Here is a 19,657-nt window from a genome sequence, read left to right on the forward strand (position 1 = left end):
TGTAGATGAAGGCCTGCACTCCTATAGGTCAACCTGAAACCTCTGTCAGTTGACATAATTGCCTCCCACTAACACTGTCCATTAGTGGCAGCAGTTTCCTGAAATGATGAATGGATGCCATTTGTCTTGTAAAGGTGTAGGACTGGGACGACCAAACCTTAACTAGTGAATAAATTATGTCCTTTGATGAGGTCCCTGTTTTTGAGACTTGCATTATCCCTTTAGCTAACTTGGGTCAGTCTGCTTTTTATAATTTTATATCACAATCACCCTATTAGTGAATGTCTACACAATGAAAGATAAATCGGGCATCTTTACGCATTTCTTCTCCCATTTGTTACTGCAGTTAGGAATCTAAATAGATCGATTGAAAAATAACGCAGATGGATTAAAGTCAGCTAGAGATCTACAAATCAAAATGGAGGATTTCAACAATAAGAAAAAATAGTATTTCAGAAGCCTTTTTCCTGGAGATATTTATGATTAAGTATGAATCTAGGTTGAATAGAAAACGGGACACGTCTTGCCTTTACAATAATATGAAAGTAACTGGTTCACAAATGGCCCGAAAATGGAAACCTATTGCGTGTGACAAATGCAAATTATGTAACCCTGTTAATTCAACAGCTGATGCTGCAGAGGGAAACACATTGATCAGAACATATTAATGCTAGGATGTAAACATGCTAACACTCAAGAATGTGTTGACCGAGCTTGAGAGATTTCCAGTGCTTTTTGAATCGGGTTTCATGTTTTATTTACTTCCTGTTACATCCAGGTGAGTTAAAAGCGTAGGCTACATGCACTGTTGGCACTGCAGCCTCCAAAGGTTATATAAAACTTTAAGTAAAGCAATAGTCTTGTTTAACTGTAGAGTTCTTACGGTTTTCAACTGTGTTTTCGAAAGTCTGTTTGAATATATACAAAGATGAGAAACGACAGATAAGGCATTATGTCTGTGCTATTAAAATTAACTAATGGATCAAAACGGTTGTGTTTATCTCAGTCTACATACTCAATTCACAGTATATAGGCTATACCGTACTCTAGTAGTTTCATGTTGCTTGCTATCTAATCCCGTTATATATATATTTTGTATCGATTTCATGTTTTTTTTTAATGAAATAACGAAGATCTTTGTTTTGGAATACGCTATCTTAAATGTAATGTAAAGCACCGTGGTGTGTTCTGTCATACTGTAGTCCGCAGTGTCCTGGTTTTGTCAGTAATTATATTCCTGCGGTCTAGGTTGAATGATGTATCTGATCATTTTCTCTTAAACTTCTATGTGTAGAAGCTCAGTGCAGTTGAGAAGAGGCTTATCTGACTCCAGTGTGTCTGTATCGATGACCAAGACTAATGGTGTTCTTGGAAGGTGCACTCTGATCTGTTTCCTGTGTTGTTCATCGGAAATGGAAGAAGAGCCAAAAGAAAAGGCATCGTTTTGAAAATAACAGATACAAAATACAGTTGTTCTTTTTTCTGGAGCTCTCGTCATTACTTTGTTCAGCTTCAAGGTTAAGCATTTTCCACGTCTTGAATTAATTTTCTTCTCTACTTGTAGCACGAGTACCTTCAGTCTTCTATTTCATTAATTTAACTTCAGTGTTATGTATTGTTTCACATACATAATTAGACTTTTGTCATTCCTTACATTTTACAGGTACAGTGAGGGAAAAAAGTATTTGATCCCCTGCTGATTTTGTACGTTTGCCCACTGACAAAGAAATGATCAGTCTATAATTTTAATGGTAGGTGTATTTTAACAGTGAGAGACAGAATAACAAAAAAAAAAATCCAGAAAAACACATCTCAAAAAAGTTATAAATTGATTTGCATGTTAATGAGGGAAATAAGTATTTGACCCCTTCGACTTAGTACTTGGTGGCAAAACCCTTGTTGGCAATCACAGAGGTCAGACGTTTCTTGTAGTTGGCCACCAGGTTTGCACACATCTCAGGAGGGATTTTGTCCCACTCCTCTTTGCAGATCCTCTCCAAGTCATTGGCTGACGTTTGGCAACTCGAACCTTCAGCTCCCTCCACAGATTTTCTATGGGATTAAGGTCTGGAGACTGGCTAGGCCACTCCAGGACCTTAATGTGCTTCTTCTTGAGCCACTCCTTTGTTGCCTTGGCTGTGTGTTTTGGGTCTTTGTCATGCTGGAATACCCATCCACGACCCATTTTCAATGCCCTAGCTGAGGGAAGGAGGTTCTCACCCAAGATTTGACGGTACATGGCCCCGTCCATCGTCCCTTTGATGCGGTGCAGTTGTCCTGTCCCCTTAGCAGAAAAACACCCCCAAAGCATAATGTTTGACGGTAGGGATGGTGTTCTTGGGGTCATTCCTCCTCCTCCAAACACGGCGAGTTGAGTTGATGCCAAAGAGCCCGATTTTGGTCTCATCTGACCACAACACTTTCACCCAGTTCTCCTCTGAATCATGCAGATGTTCATTTGCAAACTTCAGACGGGCCTGTACTTTCTTGAGCAGGGGGACCTTGCGGGCGCTGCGGGATTTCAGTCCTTCACGGCGTAGTGTGTTACCAATTGTTTTCTTGGTGACTATGGTCCCAGCTGCCTTGAGATCATTAACAAGATCCTCCCGTGTAGTTCTGGGCTGATTCCTCACCGTTCTCATGATCATTGAAACTCCACGAGGTGAGATCTTGCATGGAGCCCCAGACCGAGGGAGACTGACAGTTATTTTGTGTTTCTTCCACTTGCGAATAATTGCACCAACTGTTGTCACCTTCTCACCAAGCTGCTTGGCGATGGTCTTGTAGCCCATTCCAGCCTTGTGTAGGTCTACAATCCTGTCCCTGACATCCTTGGACAGCTCTTTGGTCCTAATCTCAGCTCGTTACCTGTATAAAAGACACCTGGGAGCCAGAAATCTTGCTGATTGATAGGGGATCAAATACTTATTTCCCTCATTAACATGCAAATCAATTTATAACTTTTTTGAGATGTGTTTTTCTGGATTTTTTTGCTGTCATTCTGTCTCTCACTGTTAAAATACACCTACCATTAAAATTATAGACTGATCATTTCTTTGTCAGTGGGCAAACGTACAAAATCAGCAGGAGATCAAATACTTTTTTCCCCTCACTGTACATAAAGTGAATTACCTATTTGCACTTTATGCCATATCTCTCGAAAGACTTTGAACTTTGTTGATGCATAACTTGCATAACTAGTTTTTACTGGCAAGGAGTTGTAATTGTAATTCAGAGCCCAGGCCCATATCACATATAAACACATTTTAAGTACTGTTCTGTCACTCTTTTCAGGGCTGTATGCATCTCTATAGTGATTAATTGAATAATCTCTCTGTTGCTTCTTAGCCATTATTTAAATTTTAAAAATGTCAGATCTGTGTTTTTAGTGTAAAGTTAGTAGAACGTCGGACAGTGATGAATTTTAGTAGAATCCCTTGCAATGTTTTTAGCAGTGTGATACATGTGGAAGTCTTTACATATGGCTAGTTTTAATTGAGTTTGCGATGTTTTCAATTGTTGGGACCGAGAAAGCTGCACAGTAGAAATCTACAGACTTGAAGCATTACATCTGATATTCATAGACATTTAAAATGTGAAGCAAAACAGCAGTGCTATACATCTGCTGACACAGTAATCCATTATTAATAACATGGCTCTGTATTTTAAGTCCTTAGTCTACGGTGCTGTTTTAGTTGCTGCATTGCAGGTTTTTAAAGTACTGTTCTTTCCCTTATGCTTCAAGGAAAGGTACAAAATCGGAACTGTTAGAAATACTATCAAAAGTTAAAGCTGTTTCTCAAAACACTATTTTACTCTCATTTTATTACCACCTAGACACTGTTTTGTATGGTACTTATTTTTGTCTAAAATGTATATTGGCTGATATGATTGTAATGGTCATTGCTATGTAGAGGTTAATCAAAATAACACCATTATCTTTTTTGTGTTTTATTTTACTATTATATTTTGATATGTTCATGTGTGTCTTAGGCCTTGAAAGGAATATCTGTGCTGCACCTGTAGAGTGTGTCAGCATTAAGATGAGCCACATTCTGTGTAGTTTTACATGTAATGCAGGGTCTGAAATGATCTTTTTGGTGAACCAGCCACTGTGGCTGGTGGATGCAAACATTTTACCATTTAGACTTTTTACCAGCTTAATTTTCCCACGGTAAAAACATTAACATGCTCTGCAATGCTCGTTTTACAATAATGGAACTAAATACATTAAACAAGCAGAATGGAAGAACAATTCCATTATAGCAGGTATATAAACTGGAATACACACACACATTAAGAAACACGAAACAAAGGTAATTTTCTAGTGCTACATCAAATTAAATCAAATTTCATCTAAATCATAATGCAGGGTAAGAATAGGGTTATATCTACTCCATTTATCAAAACTGGTTTTGTGTGTAAGTATTTCTAACATAGGTGGAATGGGAACTAAATTGGCTACAAGTTCTATAAAGTAGACCAATCCCTACATTTAATATCTACAACGGGGGATGTGGAAAGGTTTAGTTCCCCCGGCTGCATAAAACTTCATCCATCCGTTTAAGCCATCGAAAATATAACGCCAGTTGTCATGGGACAATTGTTATACTGAACCCTGAGACCGCTCTGACTACTTCAGTATAATTTGAAAAAATCAGGCGAGAAAGCTTCTGTGCTGTTCAGTGTGTATCTTATGGGAGAACTAGAGGGTTTCTGCAACTACTCTCTGCAGGAAACATAATCCGTCGCATCCCCAACCACTTTAATTCTGAATTCTGATTGTGCAACTTTACAATGTATGCAAGTAGCAGGGATTGATTTTCTTGTTAATTAAAATGAAGAAAATGCATAAGGGACCAAAGGACACCATTCCTTCTTCACTGATTCTAATCCAAATCTCTGTGAACTGACAATAGTATTCCATCGACATATGCACCTACATCAGTGGAAATAGTCCCCAATTGAGAAAAATGTAATTTCATGCGTATGTAATTCTGCAGTTGCAACTGAGGTGTTTCCGTTTGTAGCGACTTGATGTTAGAAAAAAGCAAATCGGATATTTCTAGCTTTTGTGGTTTCACCAGAGAAGAAACATGTTCTTGCGAGACATCCATTTTGGGTGTTAACAAACAACCAAAATCTCTAAATAGCTCCTTGTGTGTCTATTATATTCTGTGTTTGGCTTTCAGAATACAGCACTTTAAGGGCCCAGAGTCATAAGCAAAGTGTTAGGAAAATCACAAAGGATTTTATAATTATGTAATTAAAGCAATTGGGCACTTTTTCCACCTTTTCTTGGAATTTCAGGGCACATACTATTTTCACATAGATGCCTTAAATGATGTTGAAATTCAGGTTCTACTGGTACGTATCTGAAAAGAATATTGATTTTAGTACACTTATGGTCCAGTGTGAAACCTCCACACTGTGAAAATGGAAAATAATTCTGCCAATGTACAGCTACATTATAGCATATTCTAATGCTAGCATTGAATTATCAATAAGTTATTCATCCCGTAAATAGGGCTGTTTTGTTAAATTACAGCGCTCGTTAGGAACATGAGATTACTATTGATTCTGCACCATTTCAAAATTAACCCGCTGGAAAGTTCCAGCTTTAAACTGAGCTCTGAGTTTACTCTAGCTTTGCCTTCACCTGATGTTTTTTCATCTCTTTATTATTATCATTAATATTATTCTTATTTCTTATACCTTTTAATTCCCGGCCCCTGACTTGGAGGTATATTGAGGCTGGACGGTACCTGAGCCACTTAAAAAGTCTTGAACATTAACGAAGTGTTTTTAAAACCTTGGCACTGACATTCCTGTGATAGGAAAATATGTGTTTCTGGCAGGTTTGTTGGGCAGAGGTCAGAGAGTGTGTTGCTTCCTGGAACTGATGCTATTGAACAATAACAATACAAATCCCTTAGTTTTTATTTCCAGATCGGATTAATGGTATCATTAGTTTAATGTAATTATCCAGGTTTTAGTCGCAGTGTAAATTATTTTCCTTAAGCATGAAATTAGTTTTGGGTAAATTTATGTTATGGAAAAAATGTGCAGTTTATAGCCATGGGTAATGTGTGTTATTTATTTATTTATTTATTTTTAAATTACCTGTAAATAATACAACAACCCCCAATACATTATGCGTATTAAGGAATATAGAAAGCTTTAAAGGTGTATTCACTTTTTTCACCCAAATACAACAGTAAATAATGATTCTCCATATTTTAGAAAGAAAACTACCTTTTGAATGAATTCACAGCCCTGCTTTGACACAATGTTAATGATTTTGTTAATATTGTTAATCTGATGACAATATAATAGTAAATCAAGAGAGTGGCTGTCCAAATTGTACACTTCCCCTGTCTTAACCCTCTTAAATTTGCTGTAGTCATACTTAAATGTAGGCTGTGTTGCATAATGCAAGTCATTTTCAAATGATGAGAGACGTGTTTTCTTTATCGAGAAACCAGTGAATAACTGGAAGAGCTCACCACAGCCTTCTGCTTCTCTAGAGAGTTTCCTGCCCATTTCAAAGCCCAGCCTCTCGGAGATATGCTTTGTTTGCACTGGCTTTAGTTTCCTGAGTTCTGTTTTTAGATGACCAACTGCCGCAAAACTGGGTAAATGGGTTGGTTCCCATTGTATCCTCTCCTCTATCCAGGGACTCATCTTTCAGCAGGACTTTGCAGAAATCCATTGTTTCAGTTTATTTCAAACAGAAAAAGGTGGAAGTAAAAGTCGAAGCTGCTTAGCTCTCTAAATTTGAGCCATTGATGCGGCTCGATCCGTTTTAGGTGGTTAAAGGGGAACGAATTGATACATAGCATATTTTGCATGAATGGAATTAATTTTTGATTTTTAATACGTGTATTTTAAGAGTAAGGATGAGGTGTTTGTCTCGATGTGACATTTTGTAATGGGAGACATGGTTACTCTTTTTATTCTCGATTTAATGTTTGGAGATAAAGGATTGCTGATTGCAATAAAACATGCTTTCCAGGGCTGACGCAATTGTAAGTGTTGCTAAGGATGGCAGCTTTAGCACATCTCATTGAAATAAATCGTACACCTCGTTTACTCAATCCCCACTCCATTTTTGTGTCTCTTTGCACAGAATTCATCTAGGCTTAAACACAAACACAAATGATTCCTCGAAAACAGTTCTTTAAACAATGCAAAAGTAATTGCTCTTGTTCAGTACATGTTGCCTGACATTCCAGACTTGTTTGTGACAGGTTTGCGGTTAGCCCCAAGTGTTTTAGCTTTTGTATTCATATATGGAAACTCCTTATTCACTTTTGCTATAGTTTTCTATTTTTCCTTCCAAGAGAATCGAAAATGAAAAAGGAAGCAAGGTTTATTTCGCTGTGTTCAGTATTCACAAAGGTCAAAATTATAGTTTTTCCTGTCGCATTGGTGTTTGTTCTGGGAAGTTCAATTAACGCAGAATGGTGTTTTCAAGGCTGACTGCGCACACACAATGTTGTGGTACATTGAGCTGTTGCTACACTAGGCATATGAAGGCATGTTTACCTGGTGCAGATTACAGTATTGTGCAGGTTGCATTTCATGTGCATACTGATGTGGTTGGTGGTTCCAGTCAGGATAATTAATATAAGTCTGAACATATACTGAGATTCTGAAATGAGGGCAAACTGGTTCGGGGTTGAGATCTCTCTTATGACCCCAGTGCTCACACACAGCTCTGCTTCAATGGCATTCTCTCAGATTACCCTCGGTAGCCGAAATATGTTCTGTGGTCATTCATCCCTACCAGGCTTTGAATTGACCACTTCTGTGGAAAGCCAGTATCGGTCATAATGAAATCCAAAGCCCACGGGTCCTTTCTGCATCTGTGATCAGTAATGGGAGTTAGGGAATAAAGGAGCGGATAACGGCACATCCTGGGAAGCAGATATGTAGAATTGTATTACCTTATACACCCTTTATAATATAGGCTACTCTATTGTAGAAGCAATGAAGATTATTATTATTATAGCGGTTGGAAATGGCGGTGGTCTTTTTGATTTATGTTTTGAGTTTGTGATTAACCAAAATCTGTGCCACATTAGGATGCGCGGCTCTAATAAAGAGAACCCGATGGAGCGTGCATGATGAAGCATAACAATGTGTATTGCTGGGGAGTAGGAAATTAAAGATCCCCCATCTGTCACTTTCATTCATCGCAAATAAAAAATGCGCTTGTGATTTGTTCAATAGCTGCACAGGCGATCAGCAGAGTGACAGTGCTGCCGGCAGATCTTCAGCTTCCCCTTAAAGATGATCAGCAATATTGTTATTTGTTGAGGGCCCTATATAGGTCATTCATTTTATTTTTAATTTAGTTTACTTATGCCAATAAAAATGCTGCAGGAATTTCTCCAATTATAGGTGTCTTAAAAAATAGTTTATGCAACATGTTTCAATGAAAGTACTAAAAAATAAATTAAATACAATTACATCATAATCATTTGTGGAGATCTAAGAAGTAAAAAGATGCATCATTTTCTGCGCCTGATCTTTTTGGTCTGTCGATGTTCCACAGGTAATTTTGTGAGCTATAGGCTAAGCAAAAAATCTAGGTCAACAAAGCTTTGTTTTTAATGCGATTTTCTTTTCAAAGAGACCTACGGTATGGTGCCTCGAAGTGTGTTTGTAGTCATGAATATCAAAAGAGACCCCGTGCTTGTTCGTATTCAGTTGTGCTGTCAGGGAAAATATTCCTCGCAGAATTAATGCTCGGCTGTGTCGTACACCGAGAGGGCAAGCTGATTCTGGTCAGTAAGTAAAATGAAAAAAATTAACAGAGCATCGCATCAAAGCATGCAGTGCATCTTTAGAACAGACCCAGTGATTAAAATCTAATTAAGCCCTGGAGCCAATGAGAATGTGAATAGACCACTATTCAGGAGTGGCGTATTGAGTAAAAGGCCCTGTCCTCTGTGCAGGATTGGAGAATCGAGTCCATGTTTTGCCACTGGCCAGGTGGTCAGAGGTAGACGCACATTGGGGAGGAGTGGGAGTGGGATATCTGTTTTCTCCCAGAGAATATAGCCCTGCTGGTGGTTGTTTCAGAGGACAAGGGTATATTGTCTCCCGTACCTGTAGCTGTTCACTCGATCTAGTCAGTAGTAGGGAAGATAAGCTACTGATCGACCTGTTTGCTTCAGTGATGATTAAACACCAATATATGTGTCTCAACAAAGGTGTTATGATTTATTTCTAAGGTAATTTCTGCCAACTTTACACATCCTCTACACCATTTCAGTGTGTGTAGCCATTTAGTCAGCATATCAACATTTCTAAGGTTCTACTGTACTACTAAATTAATTATGCTATATCATGTTTTTTTTTTAAGCTGAATGGGTTGCATGCTGGAAAAATGACCACTTTTTGCAGTTAAATTGCACAAGGGCATTTGAATATTCCAGCTAAATCACGCACCTGCTTTTCACTTTATTCATCGCCGTGATTTTTTTTTTTTTTTTTTTAAACGGACACAAACATTTGTTCACGACTTCAAATCTTCATCACTTTGTGTAGCCCCCCACATCGAGGCCGGAAATGAACATCAGCGTATGTAGGCATGTACACACTGGTGCCTTAATTATATCCCTGTGAGAAGGAATTTTAATAGACAATTACACATGGAAGCAGACCTTCAGAAGGAATGTCTTGGGTCCTAAATCTTTTCCTGTGTTAATAGAAGCTCTGGGAGGTTATCTGCAGTCTTCTTGCTTATCCTATAGCCTATAATTATTTTCAGTTTAATGCCCCGGCAGCTTTCTGAGGTTTTCAGTTCATTTCTTCCTCATCCTCTCGCTGCTCTCTGCATCTGCTCATATCCCCAGTGGAAAGAGATGAATGCCCTAGTGGAACGTATTATGCCGGAATATCGAGTCCTGCGCTGTATTGTTTCCCCTGTGCCAAAATGATAAGGCATGGCTTACTTAATTTAATAGGGTCAAACAATGACTCTGTAATCCCATATTGCAAGATAATGGCTCCTCCATATCTTACATTCCTCTTAAAGTGATGTTTTGTATTATGTTACACAGCAATGAGGAATTTTAAACACATTTTTTAAAAACATTTTAAAGCATATTAAGGCAAGAAAATGACACTCAATCCCTGTCTCCTCAATCGGATGTAACGCAGAATTTTGGAGCAACGCAGGGCACTTAAAGTCTTTCATTTTGCTTGACGTGACCAGGCTCTGAATTGAAACACTTTCTCGTTTCTCATCAACGTGGATGTTTTCCTGCACAGGATTAGAAACACACATTTATTTTAATATGTGTTTTCGTAAGGGTTTTACGAGTGGAAAGTACGTTCCTGAGACTTGGCATTTTTAAGAAGAATGCATGGTATAGCCTATGTATATATCTTGTGCACAAGCATTGCAGTGGCAGGTAATGCTTGAATCTGCTCCTCAAAGGAGTTATAGCTTTCATCATTCGTTTGATCACTATATCAATAAAGTGTTCAAATCCCTCATCACAATGGAAACCAATACAATAGTGTTGGGCCTTTTGTAGGAGCTAGAAAATCACAAAGAGGGGATGCTAATTCTTTTATGATGTGTGGTAGCAGATACAATGATATTGTAGCTCATTTAAAAGTTTTTTATGTACATGTCAACATTAATTCAAAGGAAAAGAAGGAAGTGAATGAAGTTGATACTCTAGCCTACTTTTCCTCAAGTAAAGAGAATCGAAAATCTATGCACCTTATGAAGGTTAAAGAAAGCTGATATTTTTTGCAGTATATATCTCATCCCCCTCCAGAAATAGTTTGTGCTGCTTGTCACAATTTCTTACTTGAGGTCAGTGGAGTAACTTACTGTATCCGTGTTGTTTTCCAGCAATGTTTGTCACTGATGTTCAGAAAAATGACAATATACCAATATTGGCAAATGTATTTTCATATTAAAATAGATGCGTTACTGCACTGTTCTTGTTCTTCTTTGTATTGTGCCCTTTTCAAGTCTGTCCAATCTGTTGTCAATTATTGGATTTTTGTTTTTCAGTTTGTAAGTGGTTTTGTGGATTCATTTAACAGGTGTAATTTGATTTCTCTCCATCTTTTTCTATATAAAATCGTGTTACTTACAGACTGAGAGGAGAACAGTTTGTGAGAAGAACAGTACAGTTAAATGAAATCATCCAATAAAAAGACCGAAGACTAAGCCATTCAAGATTGAATGCCACATGATTACTAACGAAAGGGCATGCATGTTCTTTTGGGTTTACCAGTAAAAATAAGTGTCCTCTATCTTTTTGTTGTAGGTTATTGTTGTATATTTCCCGATGTTTTGTATCTTTTGTCCTCTGCGGCAGCCAGACTTGTCATCATTTGCTTGCTTCCGTCTCAATGTGGTGCTTTGACAATACAGAAGGTATCATTAACTGGACGACACAGTTGTGCAGGAAGTGTGAGTGTGAGGACAACAATTGGATCTCTCCGCAGGGATGAGAGCACAGATAATCTCATCTGAATTTCAATGCCCAGCGCCAGGGGAGCACTGAATTGCGGCTAATGTGTTAGTGCTCACTAGGTTATCCCACCAGATCAGCACGGAGAGAGTCTTCCTAACACACTGTACTGGTGTTTGTTTGCACTCTAACACAGTGCCTCAATATAGATACCTAAGTCGTGGAACTAAAGGAAAATAAAATACAGGTTTTGTTTTTAAATGACCATCTTTATTCTAATAAAACCACTGCCTATTTTTATAATAAGGCAGCAGGCAAAAATTATGATTGACACATTTTTGACAAATACTTTGAATAATTTACATTACATTTGTAAAAGTAAGTAAGAGCTTAGGTCTGGCAATTAGAATATGCTGCATGACTAAAAATATACCCAAAAATGTTAATTGTTGACAAAATGTATGAGCAAAAATAAGAGAATGATGTGCCTGCAATTTCTGTGTGACAGTGCCGTCATTTGGACATTGTGAAATCATCAGAGCAAAATAAATTGCTGCGGGCTCACTGTATGTTTCCATTTCATGTTTTCACAGATTTGAAAAAGACCTTGGCTGTTCTCCTTGATAACATTTTGCTACGGTTGGGGAAGCTGGAATCCAAGGTGGATAACATAATTTACAATGGCACGGGTGGAAACTTAACCAATGGGACATCCACGATTGTTCCCAGCGCAGGAAATGCAGAGAAAGTCAATGTCGCAGGTAAGCATCACAATATAGCCCACTTTGTCACACAGTGCAGGGTACATTGCGACAGACTGCAGTAAAGTCTCCAGGAAGCAAGTAGGTGTATTACCGTCTAGGTTTTGGGCTTTTTTTTGCATCGTTTATGGAGCAATGCTATGCTTTTTTTTTTATGGCTGTAATTTCTTCTAAATTGCTTCCTTTAAGCAGTTTGCAGATGTGGGCTGCTTATTCGGGAGGAGAATGAAAGGGTCTGTTTGAAAATCTCCTCCTGATCCCACTTAGACAAACTGTTGGGAAATTGAGAAGCCCTGCTTTCTCTTCAGAGCAAATGTCGGTTGTACTCTTCAGCTGTAATGACTAAAGGTACTGAGATGCCCTTATATGTGGTTTCAGATGAAAAACATAATAAACGCTTTTGGGTCATTATGTACTTTCTCGTTGAGATTTTTTCCCATTAAGTGTCAAATGTGCCGTGTTCTACAATACATTATGATATGTATGTTTTGCTTTGTGTTTTTACTTACCAACGGCCTGAGCTTTAGCCTGTAAAAACGCTGCTCTAGAAATGTTCACTGGATGCCTGTGATCGTGCCGCCTGCACACAGAGATACGGTCACAGGGAATCTGGCCAAGCTGTGCTCTGATCAGTTGTGATTAGTTTCAAGCAAGAGCCGGGTATACAAGGCGGTCAGAAAAAGAGGCAGGTTGTTAAAACTAGTGGCTGCAACCTCTAAGATTGTAAAAAAAAAAAAAAAAAAAAAATCTTTTCTTGCAAGGATCTCTGCTGTTGGGGGCAAGAAATCAGTTTATTTATTGTATTCATTGTCTTTCAGTAAAGGGGAAAAACACCCTGCCCAGCTCCTCTCACGACCCGTATAGGAAAATACAGTTTAATTTCACAGAGACAGCAGTGGTGCAGCCATCCAGAAACTGCATTTTGCACTGCAGTGTTCTCCCTTAGCAAACCGCACTGCCAAGTTTCAGATGCATTCAATAGTCTATTGACTTTCTTACCTTCATACAAAAAAGGTGTGTTTGACAGAGGCCCTTTGTTGCTTTAGGAATTGACAAACAGTGCAGCATTATTACATAAATTAGAAAAGGAATTTAGGCAACATGTTTATTTTATTAGCTTTCATTGATTTATTTTGTTTTGGATGATAAATGCATAGCTAAGAAAATGAAACCGTTATTTTTTTGGTAATTGAGTGAGTATTGCAGTAGTTGGTAAAATATTTAGTGTTTGAATCAGAGCCCTGTGCTGAAATTTAATTAGGCTGAAATAAAGTTATGATGATTGATTTGAAACTGGAGGCCATCAGAACTGCATGTTTGAAATTCACTGCATAATTCACAAAACATTGGAAGACATGGCAGTATTTGTCGTTAATATTGGTTACCGCTGTATTTGCTGTAATAAGTTTTAGAACCTTTATTAACTCTGATTTCATCCTAACCCAAAGTTACTTTCACAGTATTATTTGTGTATAATGCTAATCAAGTAGTATTAATATTTAGAGCTTGTTTTAGAAGTAGCCCAAGATGAGCATAGTGTAATTTAATGAAACTGGCAGGGTCCTTCAATACCTTCTTTAAAACGTGAATTTGTCCTTAAATTAAGCTTTTGAAATTACCAACCAACCAACTACCAACTTATAGGATGCAACAAAATACATTTACTACATCATGTCACTCCGGGTATGTTGAAGTGTTTGTGCTGGCTGCGTGACTTTTTGCAGTTAAAATCAGAAGATTTGAAATAAACCTGCTTGTTCACTGAAAAGGCAGTATCAGGTTGTGGCAGGCCCCTTTGAACATGCATGTCCTGCAACAATAAGTCCCAAGTGTCTGATGAGCAATAGGAATAATAGTCAGCAGCATTTTGTAGTAGTTTTTAACAAGTCGGGCTCTGCCAGCTTCTAGCCATCAATTCTCTCAGAGCAAACAGCTGTTTTTTGAGCTCTGTAAAGTAACAATTCAAACACCAGCTGCTCAGTTGTTGGGTCTGCTTCATAATTGGATCAGGAACTAAGAAACAGAAATCAGGCATGATGAGATCTTAGTAATATATTAAATTTTGCTGAATAAAACGTTTCAATCAGGTTTTCAAGAAGTTGTCTATTATCTTGTTTGGTCCATTCTGAAATATCACAGGTTGCATTCGGCATTTTAACCCTCAGGAAGCAAATCTACTGCTTTTAGGGTAAACTGAAAACCTTTTTAAGGTTTAACAACAATGGCACTGACTTTCATGTACTGATGCTTTTGAAATTTCCTGTAGTATTTTAGTTTCCAAATCATTTTCCTGTCCCAGATATACGATTTATCCATAGAGAAAATCTGTCGGGAATATGAAAACTGTACTTTTAAACGGAATATACAAAGGCATATTTAGTACTGAGTGTTCCCCATTTCTGTTTTTCCTGATTTCTCAATTGGAGAACATTGAGGGCTAGACCAAATCAAAACTTGGACCCACCTGTGAAGCATAAATTACAAACGTGTACAATTTCACATTTTGATTTATAAGTGGTGTCTTCTGGCAATACATGAAAACAGGATACAGGTTTGTACTTCGCAGGTAGGTCTAAGTTTTGATTGAGGTTTAATTGCAATTTTTTATTCAAGTGACAATGTACTTTGAAGACCTTCACAAAATCCGTCTTGCTGTCGGCTCATTCCGGTGATTTAAATTAACTTCCAGGATGCCCCACTCACGAAGAGAAAGTTCATTTTCATTAAATTGTCCTGGGGGGGTTGCACATTGAGTCAAATCAATCAAAATGAGTTGTTAATGTGACACGATAGCGCATACATTTTTCAATGCTGGAAGAATAGAGAATGCGAATCTCATGTCAGCTGACAGATTTGGTATTGGGCATGGGAAGCCTTGTGCTGGATTTCACCAGCCACTTAATAACTGATTGAGGACGGTCTGCCCCTGGGTCATCGAAACGGGAGTGAAGGCAGAGCTTGTTACGGCAGTGCTGCTTAGCAGAAGACTTCTGCTGAAGACAACTGATGTCTGACATCCCGGACCAATCCACATTTGTCTCAGTTTCCATTTTGAGATAGAAAGCTGTGTAACGTCAAATCATTTGATTAAACCAATGTAACATCCTGTAATGTGTTTTTTTATATGCATAGCTTTCTTTTGCAACATTTAGCATCAAGTCCAAAGATACAGGCCCATTTTTAAATTATTATTGCAAAGTGAAAGGTATTAACCATAATTGTACATGAAATATTACAAACTAGCCTATTTTTTCTACATTACATAAAACCATCTCAAATCTAACTAAACCGTATGTGTAAGACAGAGTTTCGTATGCTCAGATTTGTGATTTTAATGAAGATTCTGGGAAATGCACTGAAGATAAACCTGCACACGTACACACCACACACAGCTCAGCACACTAAGTGTCTTTGTACCTGCGTCTAACAATACCCAGGAAGACGGGAATTATCAAAGGCTTGGGTCACTTTGGGTCCTTCTTGTACCTGGCACCCAAGGACACACTGCGCTATTATACAGACTGAGGTAACGGAGCTGTGCGGCTCCCAAGCTGACTGACAGGCCGGTAACGTTAGAACGCTGGACTGGAACCAAGGGTCATTTCGGTGGAATCAATCTCCTTGAACGAGCGCTGTATCTATACGGTCTATCTAACCTTTTATGTGGAGCCACTTGATGTGGATTAAGACTTATTGATCTGATGAGAGCTCGTCAGTTTGTGTCAGGTTAAGGACATTGCACTGACTAAGAGTGCCGGATGCATACAAAAGTGGTGCAGAAACGTGTTAATCTGGAAGTCACATGCTTGTCCGTACAATAGATCACAGCAGGACTTGAGCATCTGTCTGTCCTTCCGTCCGTCCGTCACTAAGTCTATTTGCCATCTATAGAAAAATGCGTTAATGTTCGTTTAAATCTTTACTATACAAACATATACTGATAGATCAATTGAAAAAAGATGGTCTCTCTTTCTAATATTTGGTTTGTAGTGACATTAAATTCCAGTGACTTGTTATTTCCAATTTACAACTCACTGTAGGCTAAAGTAAATGGCAGATTTTTTTTTTTTCCTCCCACACCGGGTGTAATTGCTGGCATCAACTTGAAAATCAGCAGTGCAGGCCAGCAGGTGGACATCTGGTCAGTAATGACGAATGCTCTTTGAAATGTTAAACACAACGCATTCAGAAACTGAAATGAAACCTTAAAGGATCAAACTCCAATCATTCAGCAAAGTCAAACATGTTTTTTTTTTAAGATAAATCTACTTCTGCAAGAAAGACTAGGTCTATTGCTTTAAAAAAAAAAAAATTATTTAAAAGTTATTTAAAAGTTATTTATTTACTGTGTAACCTGTGAAAGATTGACCGGTTTAATTACAAAATAATCAATTTCTTACTATGATCCTGGATGGATACTGTGTTTAGTTTATTAGTTGTACTTGCTAGATAAACATTTTTGTCTTTAACTAGTCACCAGGTTTTATCCAGTAATATATGTGATTGAAATGGAGAGATTGTCGCTAACAATAAATGAGTGTTCATCACTGCAGCGCCATGTATGGGGCAATGAAGATCTGGTGTTGGAGTCTATAACTTCCTGCAGTTCTTTTGAAAGAGCCATATCTACTAGTGCATACTTTCTTAATCAAATCACACATATCTGAAGATGAATCATGCATTTATGAATAATTGCATTACATAAAAAGCACCAGGTGAAAAAGCGCAATGCAGCTGTGAAAGTAATTAACAAGTTGGTGCACTATTGTGTAATCTCAGGGTGAAAGATTTGCTCTCAATGCTTTCTGTTCACTCGAAGGATTGTGTGACGGCTCTCTGATTCTTAACTGCTGTTACAGGTGCGTTGCTTTCTGTCACCCCATCGCAGTTTAAAGAGAGTAATTTAAGTGAAAGCAACAACTATTAAAAGTGTGAATTGTCATCAGATCTGTCTAACTAAACTGAGAAACAAACATGGATTGACAACACACATTATCGCGTTAACGGCAGGTTAACAGCAGAAATAAACACTGAAAGTATGCAGCCCTAACCATGATCTTGCCTCACGTTCCAGGCAAATCCATTTTATTGAGCATTTACTGTAAGGGTGGGATATAGGTTTTCCACACATCAAGTAACCGCACAGTAGGATGGTGTTTGAAGAATCGGTCTGTCAGGATTACTGGATAGATGTTTTGTGCCATTAAAATATCTGTCTGTTAATAGAACCTTTCTCATTAGATCCGATCGCACTCCACAACGAATTACGTTTGGAAAAGCTAAAATGCAGATTATTCTCAAAATGACAAATAATGGCACTACATTAATAGTCTATACATCACTAGTCATGTGCCTGTAAATACAATTTAAATTAAACTGATCTTGTTAGCAAGATGTCTTACAACTAACAGCTACGCATATATTATCCAGTGGCCATTCTTACATTTCCATACTGTCAAACTGAAAATATTAATCTTTTTGTCTTTCTAGTTTAGTGCTTAGGTTAAACTTTAATCTGTGATGTTTTTTGCACTTTATTATTTTGTCGTAAACAATCTCATACACTTACTCATGTTACACTTACACTGCTATGTATAGTGAAAACATGTTTTAATGCAATGAAGGTGTGTTTTGTTTTGCTATGGGAGGATATGTTTTAATTTTTTATGTTACTCTTGTAACAGTGCTAGGAGGTGAGAATAATCATGCAGGGGAAGCACCTGACCGGCAGGCTGCCCCTGATTGGTCGGCTCCTGTATAAAAGCAGGAAGCTATCACCCTTTGTTATGGGGTGTAGGAGCTGAGGAAGGAGAGAAGGAGAGAGAATGCAAGGACAAGCCACACTTTCAATACTCTTGGATTGCGATTTGGACTGGTTGTGGTCTTTGTCGGGTTTTGAGTGGCTGCTTGTGTACTGAGGGACCTGTTGTCCACAGTTTACAGGCTCAGCAAGGAGCTAGGCTTTTGTTTTCACACTCCTGCACTGTTAAATAAATCTTAAGTTTTGCAACCATACACTCTTTTTCCTGTGCCTGTTTCCTGGGGCCTCGCCTATTTAAAAAGCCCAACACTGGCGAACCCCACACCATGTTACACTCTATACAACAGCGTCTTCATCGGCGGGTCCAGCAACAATGTTCTGGTCTCACAGTGTTAAATTATGTATATTATGTTTGTTATTTGGAATCCATTCCAGGCTTGATTAAATAATGTATAAAGACCATACTTTTAAAACCATAAAATTACAGATATACCCTACAAATCCATGATATTAGCATTTCATTCATCTGTACCTAATTGTTATTTGGGATTTTGTTTTTATTTTGTTGGCAATTATGGGAGCTCTAGATCAATAGTAATCAGTTAAAGACCGTCTCTCTCCACTGAGCACAGTGATATAGTCAATAAATCATAGACAGCTGCAATCCGTTCTGCAATGTATTTTATACCAATCAAAATCCATTTCACTTTGCTTACATTTGAGTTATAATTTTGTTTTTGTTTCTCCATTTCTTTGTATTGCAACAGATCTATGCCTTATTAGACTTCTGTGAACAATCATACAATTGTACTGGGTGTGTTTACTAGTAAAACTTGAATAAAAAAATAGCAAATGTTTTATTGCATGAAAGAAAACGTTCAACAGAACATTGCATCAACAGAAACATTCTTGAAAACAAAGCTATCCACATGCTATTGGTTTCTGTGTTTTGAGAGGTGGTTATCCCACGCTTATGCACTGAAATGCAGGTGGGTTGGGTTGCTCTCTGCATGCGAGACAGTGAGAGACAGCCAAGTCCCTATGAACACAATACAGCAAAACAAGCGTGACTGGGGATACAAACTTTTACAGGCAAAAGGACATTCTTTTAAAGGCTAAAAATGTAAATCTTGTAAAATTCCAACACTCCAAAATCTGATATAGTAGACTCACTGAACAAGCTGTTCTTCGTTGAAATCAGCATCATAGCAATTTAACCTAAGCCTTTTAAAACAACCCAAGCACTAATCGCTGAATCTTGTCACTGATATTTTAAAGCATGAAAGTACCTCCTGGACTACTTAAACCATGTCTGTGTGGCAGGCTGACGCATCCCACTGTGTAAATGGTAGTGTAGTTATATTTGAGTCCTATTCGTCACCCTCTTTTGTTGTAGTAATGATGGAGAAAAAGCCATCAATTGGATTTATAGGACAATTTAGCCCTAACTGTTTTCCTGGAGTATGGACGTCAACTGCTATTCAGACCAGTAAGATGCATTTTGTACTATAAGGCTGTTTTAGTTGCATGTTTATCAGGACCCAGATGTTCGTAAAGTATTTCTTCATGGCTGTGTTTTGAAAAGCACTGTATTCTTGGCGGTTGCATTTTATGTACCAAAAATAAAATGTGTGGAGTGGCCTCCGTGCGTGCTGGACGTTCGAGAGTAATGGAATTCTTCAGCT

The 19,657-nt window shown here is 38.0% G+C and overlaps 1 protein-coding gene across 3 annotated transcripts in view; it reads left to right on the forward strand.

The window, feature by feature from the left end:
- The window catches only part of mgat5 (alpha-1,6-mannosylglycoprotein 6-beta-N-acetylglucosaminyltransferase), an 87,989-nt gene that overhangs the window by 18,741 nt on the left and 49,591 nt on the right, over positions 1-19,657 (forward strand). For all 3 annotated transcript variants that reach the window (XM_066688562.1, XM_066688561.1, XM_066688563.1), the window contains exon 3: positions 12,044-12,211. In XM_066688562.1, coding sequence (XP_066544659.1) covers positions 12,044-12,211 — 168 coding nt within the window. The remainder of the gene's footprint in view (positions 1-12,043; positions 12,212-19,657) is intronic.

Source organism: Amia ocellicauda, chromosome 16 (genome assembly GCF_036373705.1).
Source record: "Amia ocellicauda isolate fAmiCal2 chromosome 16, fAmiCal2.hap1, whole genome shotgun sequence".
Classification (NCBI taxonomy): domain Eukaryota; kingdom Metazoa; phylum Chordata; class Actinopteri; order Amiiformes; family Amiidae; genus Amia; species Amia ocellicauda.